This window comes from Epinephelus moara, chromosome 14 (genome assembly GCF_006386435.1).
Source record: "Epinephelus moara isolate mb chromosome 14, YSFRI_EMoa_1.0, whole genome shotgun sequence".
Classification (NCBI taxonomy): Eukaryota; Metazoa; Chordata; class Actinopteri; order Perciformes; family Serranidae; genus Epinephelus; species Epinephelus moara.
Window position 1 is genome coordinate 5,901,984 of NC_065519.1, and position 9,698 is coordinate 5,911,681.

General features: G+C 42.8%; 1 protein-coding gene across 1 annotated transcript in view; it reads left to right on the forward strand.

Annotated features, from left to right (window-relative positions):
* LOC126401136 (transcription factor IIIB 90 kDa subunit-like) overlaps window positions 1-8,632 on the forward strand; it is a 153,567-nt gene extending 144,935 nt beyond the window's left edge. Inside the window, exons 17-18 of the mRNA XM_050062238.1 lie at window positions 1,871-2,030; window positions 7,109-8,632. Coding sequence (XP_049918195.1) covers window positions 1,871-2,030; window positions 7,109-7,143 — 195 coding nt within the window. The 3' untranslated portion in view covers window positions 7,144-8,632. The remainder of the gene's footprint in view (window positions 1-1,870; window positions 2,031-7,108) is intronic.
* Window positions 8,633-9,698: the final 1,066 nt, after the last annotated feature.

Sequence of the window (9,698 nt, forward strand, 5' to 3'; positions counted from 1 at the left end):
GCCAACAGTTAAACCTGATGATTTGGATAAACATGAAAAGCTCCCGGTTAAATAATCCATACTGCTGTGTTAGAACATCTGATTTTTGGTGAAAAAAATTTAAGGCTGCAGCTTGTATACGTTCAAACTACCATTTTTACAACTACTCTAGTCATCAGTCATCATTACAAAGCAAAAGCAGCATGTGTATACATTCAGTAGGCTATATCTTCAGTAGCTAGCTAGCTAACCCTACACTTTTCAGGGTCTGATTTTGGTTTTGGAACAGGGAAGAAACGTTTATCTTTTTCCAACCTCTCCAGGTAACGAGTGTCATTAATACACGACGTGCCCCAGGCACAACATTTAGCTCCAAATCCACAAAACCAGCCTGAAAATGAAGGAAATCTGAAACAATGGAGCACAGCTGTGTTGTTGCCGGATCCTGGTCTGAGTCGACCTGATGCTACGTTATGATTGGCCTGTCTGTGTCCGGGGGGCAGGACTTAGCAAAGGGTCAATTACTTTGGTGACTACAGTGTTACCATGACCCATAAAGCTGATAACCAGAGCTATTAAAACAGTCAACTACAAGTCTCAATGAGCATTTTGATCAGAAACATTCGATCACTTTGCATAAAATTGGGTTGCCTGCAGCGCTGAAGCTGAAGCTGAAGATAACACTTTGTAGACCTGATAAAAACATTCACCACCCCCGCATGCAGAATCAATGCTATTCCCTAAAGAAATCTAATCAAGTAAATGTTCTTGTTTTGTCTATTGAACACCATTTTACTCTGCATTGTTGGGATCATTGATTTGTAATTGGAGCAGCCCAGATTTGTCAGCTAAACATTAATTCTGAAAACTCCAGAATAATATTAGGTTTCAAAACTTCTCTTTAGATGGCAGGAGTGAAAATAAGTCGTCCCTAACTGAGGTGTTTCTTGCATTTTCAGATTAGTTTTCAGTTTAGTTCATTCGTTGGAGCCGCTGTCCCTTCTGTGGGAGAATGCACTAAAATATGTAATGGAACATTCGTCCTCGCAGTTTAACTCTGACATTTATTTTATCATTTTTTCCACCGCTGGAAAACGGTCCCCTCTCTGTCCTCTCCAACCTCTACCTACTTTTTATTACAGCAGTTATTTATTTTCTCTCACGGCTGCCGACGTGCTGTGAACGTTTCCCCCTGTTTCATGCAGCTTGCTGTCTGATCAAAACCAGCTCCATTTGTGTCTCCCAGCATGCAACTGGAAAAACTCTCCCAGTTACAGACTCACTTGAATCACCTGCAGTTGCCCGGAGGGGAAAGTCGTCATATTCACGCGTGAACATTTGACAGCTCAATAAGACAATGTGAACGTGGTGATATGCAAAGAAAAAGGGCTCTAATTACATTTTTGCCCCCACGCTCACCGTCACCCCTTCATTTTTAATTTCACAGTCTTTTTATGAACTCTGAAGGGTGTTTTCCCCCCGAGGCTCTGGTTCCTTTCTGACCCTTCTGTGTGATACAAGTACACTGTTGACTATGCATATTTAAAACAGCAGAATCCAAATGAGATAAAAACGTCATGTAAGGTAATAAAGGTTGTGGTCACGCTCTGATGCTGTATTTAGCCATATATGAGGAATGCTGCGGCAGATGAAATATCTGCTCACTACACTGTGTGCCCTCCACCTGCCCTAAAGCTCACACCACACACCACACACCACCACTACCATACTACTGTTTATTATTTTTATCATTTCAAAGGAAGTGGGGCATATGAGATCAGATCTAGCTTAGATTTCCCCGGGGAAACTCGTGTGTCACGCAGAGGAAAATATTAAAAATACTCAACAGCACACGTCTGCTCACCACCAACAATATTTCCTGTTTGCCCAGATTGCCAACTCCAACCCCCTGCCGCTGCCCGTGGGAGCCCCCGCCAGCGGAGTGGTGGTAGAGAGCGGGCCGGTCGTCTACGATGATGCTGCTGCTGAAGAGGAAGATGAGGAGGAAGAGGAGGCTTGTGTCAGCGCCTTGGAGCTGCTGGGCAGCAACGGTCAGTTTATACACACACAGTGATTTGTTTAACCTGCAGGATCAGAGTGTGTGTCGGTGCAGTTTGGTTTGTCAGACTTATATCCTTAACTTGTCATATAATAAAAGTTCATTTTGGTCTGTAGGTAATTACACAAACAAAGAAGCAAAACATATTTACAGTAGCACAGTAGAAAAGAGGACGACAGAAATGCAACATATTTTGTTTGGTTGCAAGACGAGCCTGACACAAGGTCGTTATACCTGGCAGCACAATCAGGTGCTCAAATGTCTAGCAGCTACCCTGGAGACCAGACGGACATCCAGCAAGGTCCTACCTCCTCCATCATTCCATCCCACAACTACAAGAGGGTTTGTCCGAGAAGGTGCAAAGAAATCCATGGACCGTAAAATCAGACACCAGCCATCGGGGAGGGGCACGAGACTGGAGGTTACTGTCAGATCTGAATCAGCCTCTGTGCTTCCCTGGCAACCGACGCTGAGCAACGCAGCTTGAAAGCGAAGGTTTGCCCAGTTGCAGGTGGCTGCAGAGGCCTCGTTGGCAAGTCAACTACCAAGCTGCTTAAAGAAATGGGAATTCGAGGCCAAGCCCAACGTCAGGGTATCAAAGCCCTCTTTGCTTTGATGCAGCCGAACAGGCAAACTGGTGGCTATGGCTAGGAGAGATGCCACTTGGGCCCTGATATACCACTAACAGCAGGGTTCGAGGAAGTAAAAGCAGAGGGGGGCACACCTGGGATGATAGGTGTTGCTGATGAGAACAACTGTGTTGTGGACCTATCATCGAAAACACCAGTGAAGGAGGGTCCACACCTGATGGCCCCAATGAAGCTATTACCCCTCGCTAAACCCCCGAATCCCTAAACTTTACTTCCAATCACGATCACAAGTATATGCAACAACAATAGACCAGTGAAACTCCACCTCGATTCAAGTTAGGTAAGATATCTCCACTTAGTTTTCCTTTCTCCTCCCTCATCAAAATGAGGGAGTCGGGGGAGGTAGAGTGTACGGTTGGTCCGGCGAGGGTGAGTTCAATCCACGCAGATGTCTCTGCTTGGCTCTATGTACAGTACTATGCACTGAGCTGTATTCAATATAAAGTGTATTTGCATACATATCAAAAATACAGTGATACATCCACACTGCAGAGGGCCCACATCAAGTCATATTTTCAATGATTTAGTTTGAAAGAAAGAACAGGTTGAAATAATCTCCACTGCCACATTTGTTTTATGTGACAGTGGAGATTATTTCAACCTGTTTCCACAACAAATCAACTTCACTCATGAATTTTCTACAAATCAGTGTCAGTCAGGCTGCAAATGGTGACTGTTTTCATTTTAATGTGGGCTTTTAGGAACATTTGAATAATTATTTCACTGCTGGAGAGATTGTCTTCTTTATAACACGTGGACTTTCCACGTCCAGATTCGACGTACAAGGTAGCCTGGGTGTGTTTGTTGTTGACGTTCTGGGACACTGTGTCAAGCTCTGCCTGTTACATGCATTGTCTTCTTTCAAAAATACACTTAACACACCGTTTACACAGGAAATTTGGACCCATCCACCCCTCCCGCCCACACCAGTTGTACTTTCGCCGCATTAACTTTTCTCCATGTCCTGCTGTGTTTCCCTCTGACGCTGCCGGGCGCAATTAAACTGTAACAGCAGCCAGTCACGTATCATGCCGACGTTAAAGGACACCTTTATTCATTAGTTTCTGACGGCGAAAGTCACTGCCCAGGCGCCGGATTTTGACTTCAGAGTGAGACTGTGCTCCACTTGTAGGTAACACAAGCTTGGCCATTTATCCACAGGAAACAACACGGCGGCTGGTTGGTAACCAACAATCTCAAATTATAGTCAAAGAGTGCACTAAAATATGTTTCTGAGAACATTTAAGGTGAGAAATAAGCAATGCAGCAACAGAATCTTGATTCATATTTAATCAGCACTGCCTAGTTGTACAGTTTGATTCGAGTTCGGTTTGAGTTTGAGAGAGCAAGAGAGAGGAGCGGCTCAAACTTGATCTGCCTTTGTAGTTTTTGTGTCCGTGGTGTCGGACATATGAAAATGCTGAAATACAATCTGTAGTTCAAGCAACTGCCCTGGAGCCAATAAAAATCCACTGGATGACGCTGAACTAAATAAAGAGTAATTAATCTAGTTTTACAGTTTGCCTTCAGATATTCAGTAAAAAATAAAATGATGTCTCATTTCTTTAGTTTGTGAACAACAACAGTAACTCAGAGTGAGATTCAGATTCTGTTACAATATTAATAGTTCAACTAAATAAAATCTACCACAAGTTACACATTTAAACAGCTCCCAAATACAAAAAATGTCCCCTGGGATCTATATATATAAATCTACAGGTGATTTCCTTCTTTTAGTAAAATCCTAAATGATTGAGTTGGGTTTTTTTCCACCTGGACGGTTATGCTCTGCCATTTCTCCTCTAATCATCACGCTGTAACCTGTGACAGGCTGTTATGATACCACAACTGTCACACAGTCACATATATGGAGCGTCATGTAGGTTTACATTACCAAAGGTTTATGACAAAATCACTTGATGACACCAACTCATGACGAGAGGAGAGGGAGAGACGCTGTGCTGCTGCCAGAGGAGCCGCTGAATGAGTTCCCTCTGAGCGGTAAGTCACTAAAAGAGTCTGAGAAGTCCGGGGCTGTTCATAAAACATTCAGGACGCCACAGTTTATTCCACACTACTGAAGCTGCTCCTCTTTGTGGAGCCAAAAATCAACACAAATTAAAATGAGTGCAGACGCACGTGGGTTTAAACTACCCATAAATAGGTAAAATTTCCAATATAAAAGTAAAGCATACAAAATGTATGCTTTATATTTGCTATAGAAGCTACAAATTGTCATATTGGAGGAGCAGACACCTACGAATATTTGGACTGGACTCCTGCATACCAGTCATATGACAGACATATGAAACATAACTTGATAAAAAATTGGAAATTTGTGTTGCATTTCCTGAGAAAATCTCACCACACTGAAATATTCTTAGTTCAAAGAAAGCAAGTCTTTTGTCTTGACTTTCATATGATTTGAACATTTTGAATCTAGGTAACAGCAGCAGACTGCTTTGTCACCTCTCAGTTGGACACCGAGCGTCTGGACTGTGAAATAGTTTGACTGACTCCTTTAATGAATCTGCCTCTGTGGGTCACGGCTCTGTTTGGGCTCAGACTCCTGGTATGTTTTAATGAGCCCTCGGTAAGATTAAATTTCTTCACTTTACGTCTCTGGCTGTTAAAATTTAAGGTCCCTGACTCTGCCGCAATAAAAAAAAGTCCTGAGCTACTTAATTGATTCCTGTAGGGAAACTCTTTGTTTGTACTTTTGCCCCCTCCACAGTGAGGTCAAAGGTCAGGGTCAGCCTCAGAGCTGCACCTCTGGAGCTGGTGGAGACTCAAGGACAGCGGAGGAGGACGAACGCCTGCCGACACTGGAGATTAAACCTGAGTCAGTCAGTCAGTTGATGGACGGTCTCACTGCTCCTCATGCAGAGAGCAGCAGTGGAACTTTTCATTTTGCTAGTCTGACCTGTTGTTGCTCTTCATGAAGTCACACAACACAGAGCGTCTCTGTGGACTCCAGTGTTTTTAAAATGTGTGGAGGCTGAGCATGTTTACTTTCCTCCAGCGACACCTTGTTTCAAGTACATGCAGTTCCATTCACAGCGACACACGGGAGGCGTCCATTAAAATCAAAGTTTTTGGCTCTTGAAGGGAGAGTTTGGATTTTTTTCAGTGGGGTTGTTTGAGGTACATATCCATAGTCAGTGTGTCAGTCTTTATGCTCCCAGTTTGAAAAAGCAGGCAGAAATACTGACGTGGAAGCTAAACAAGTTCTGCTATGGACGGGGGCAGCAGCCGAATGTATTTTAGCCATCTAAAAAAATCAATATCACTTTAGTGTACGCTATATTTAGAAGATTTTCAACACTTTGTATGGTTTCAGACAGCCTTTTCCAATGGGGAAATGAAGCCATTCTATCGCTCTTCTCAAAGCCACCAGACATCCATCCATCCATCCATCCAGACGTCCCTCTCCCCAGCAACACTTTCCAGTTCCTCCTGGGGGACCCCAAGGCGTACCCAGGCACGCAGATATATAATCTTTCCAGCGTGTTCTGGGTCTACCCCGGGGCCTCCTACCAGTGGGACGTACCCAGAACACCTCTAACAGGAGGTGCCCAGGAGGATCCTGATAAAATGTCCAAACCATCTCAACCGACCCCTTGGGAGAGCGTTACTGCCTCAAGCGAGGGGAGCGTGAGATGGATCTGCAGTTTGGTGCGGCTTATGTAGTCATGTGGGACCGTTGTGGTGAAGAGGGAGCTGAGCCAGAAGGCAAAGCTTTCGATTTACTGGTCCATCTACGTCCCAACTCTCACCTATGGTCATGAGCTCTGGGTAGTGACCGAAAGAATGAGATCGAGGATACAAGCGGCAGAAATGAGTTGCCTCTGTGGGGTGGCTGGGCTCAGCCTGAGAGATGAGGTGAGGAGCTCGGACCTCCGGAGGAAGCTCGGAGTAGAGCTGCTGCTCCTTCGCGTCGAAAGGAAAGCTGCAAGGAGATAATGCTGACATTGTACACTTCTAAAAATCACAAATACATTACATTTGGACATTTTATACACATTATATCAGCGTTTCTAAAGTGACGTAGTACAGGAGCTGACGTTGTCATTGTGAGGTGGAGCGGATGGTGGATGACGTGACACCTATGTGAGACGCCTGCCAAGCAGGAGACTGTTAGGCTGCAGTTTGCTTGAGACTAACAAATTAATTGGCTACACTAATTCATTTAAGTTTTCTTTTCTTTTCTTCAAGACTCTTTATGTAGGTGTTATGATTTATAGTTAGTTTGTTTGCCAAATTGTGAATATCTTTTTTCTATTTCCTGACAGAGTAGCAGTGTATATCTCTTGCAGTACATCTACAGCAGAAAAATGCAGAACACATAGTTATGCAGTGGTAATATCAATCATAGTAAAACATGTCTCTGATCTGTCCCTCTGTGTCTCTCACCCTGCAGATTATGGCAGTGATTACGGCGATTACGACGACTGATCCAAGCTGTGCTCTTCCCTGGGCTATCAAACCCAACTAGTACGGACAATTTTGAACCCTTAAGTGTATCAAATGTTTACTACCTGGGACACAAAATGGCTGCAACTACAGACAGGAGCTGCGAAGCCAAGAGGAAGGAGGAATTCCCATCAGGAACAAACGGGTCGTGTGTACGAGGAAATAAAAGCTGGAAAAGTCACACTCCGTGTCCCATTTGGCATCCCAACTGGAGTGAACAGGGAGGACGTGCTGCGTGGATGCTGACAGAGAGGGTGAAGTGGAAATGAGGGATACAGGTGTAGTTATCAGTGTGGGTCACAGGCCCTCTGAAGTGGTGATACTGTTTGTTGATTTGCAGGACACGTAGGTTAAAACTGGGGTTAACTTTGAGACAGCTAGGTTCCATATATCTGGCGTTTCAACAGCATTTTAATGACAGTGAAATATAGTCATTTAAATGCTGCTGAATCAGTAGTTACAGTTATGTAGATGAAAACATAGTGTAACTAAATCTAGCCTGGTGTTAAGCTAGGTGTCTTTTGTCCTGCCCAGTACCAAATCAGTGTTTACTGTGAAGCACTCATCAGGATGATTTTTAACATTTTAACAACCGTGTCGCCTCTGGATCAAAACTCCTCCACTGTGATTTAGTCGAGGTGTAATGTAGCAAAAAGAAAAGCCGAACAAAATGCAAAACGTATTATGCTTGAACTTCCACTTTGCATTCGAGTGTGTGACAGTATGTGACTCTCTCAAGTACTTCTTACAACTAATTCTGTCTTAAAACTCGTATCCTATCCTGTGTCTCATGTACTTAAAAACAAGCAGTTAACAATCAGGTAGTGTGAGATCGACCATCGTTATTTGGTTGATCAATATCTATTAATGCCTTAGGTTATTGGTGGACGGACACATGCTGTCTGCTCTGCCTGAATCAAAGTATTACAATGATGTTGCCTTTGAACGATTGGAGCAATCCCAGGTTATTTCCCAATGTTTGCTGAGATAAGAATGTTACTTTGTAAAGGAATTAGACGGTTTGATTTGTTTTTAGGTCGCTTTGAATTTGGTTTGGGCATTTCTTAATTGTGTCTTGATGAAATTGATTCTCTATGATTAATTTATGAGATTGTGTCCTTTGTTTTATGTTAAATATTCTTCACGACGGTCCTGTCGTGGGCCACAGAGGCGTTTAAAGCCGGGGTGTAAATACATTCTCTGCAATATTATATTTTCCAAATGAGTGAGGGATCAGAGAATAGATCTATTTTGTATTTAAGCTTTTATGATTTTTGTGTTTGAGAAATGATACTTGGGAGGTGGAGTGCATTGTGGCCTTTTCACTGTGTCCACACAACAGTATTTAATGAGGCGTCTTGGTTTACCTGGACTGCCTCTGAGTTGCTGCTACAAGTCACGATGTTACATCTGTGTATTGTTGTGTGCATTTGCTGCTACAGTAAAGATTTCACTAAATGTGAAAAAAGTTTGTTTTCTTTATGTGTGTGTTCCTTTGTGTGTCTTCTTAAGTGTGCAGTACTTGAGTAAATGTATGTAGTTACTTAGTTTCCTTCACTGCTGCAAAGTAATCGTAGTTTTCAGGGTAAAAACTACAATGTTAGACTTTTTTAGTGGAGTAGAATTACAGCGTAGCAGATTATCGAAATACTCAAGTTTATTTAGATCCCCATTAGCTGCTGTAACAACAGCAGTAGTTACTCCTCTTGGGGATCACACGTTGTATATATATGGAAGCCCATTTCTGCCAGTGTGTGGGGAAAAACTGTCAAATTCACACTGTCACATTCAGATGGTAGGGTCAGACACATGACAGTGAGTTCACTGTACTCCAATGGCCTCCACAGTCACCAGATCTCAGTCCAATAGAGCACCTTTGGGATGTGCTGGAACGGGAGATTCTCATCATGGACGTGCAGCTGACAAATCTGCAGCAACTGTGTGATGTCATCATGTCAATATGGACCAAAATCTCTGAGGAATGTTTCCAGCACCTTGTTCGATCTATGACACCAAGAATATTAGCCTCTGAAATGTAGTGGAGTAGAAGTATAAAGTGGCAGACAATGAAGAGCACTTGAATAAATCTAACTTACAAATACACTGGTTACATTTCCCCACTGTAAGATGATACTTGTTGTTATTGTTGTAATTATAAATGTTTCAATTTGTTTTGTTTTGCTTGTTTATTTGTTTTTATTATTGTTTTGTACGTTTCCTGTTTGCTTGTTGCATTTGGGGATCCACATAAATAGATAAATACATTTTAGATTAGTAGTGAATACCCCCAATCAGTTACCTTTCATGCTTAAGAAAATCAAAAGCCCTGATTGGTTGATTGATCGAAAAGGGGCGTTAGCTTCAACTAAAAACAGGTGTCTAATTGGTTAATTGGTAGATAGATCCCAGACAGTGTTTAGAGTTAGCTAGCAGTTAGCTCGAGGTGGCCGCTGAGCTGGACCACAACAAGAAAACACTGTGACACAAGAGGATATTTTCATAAAATGGAGTAACGGAATAATATAATACCGTTGGAA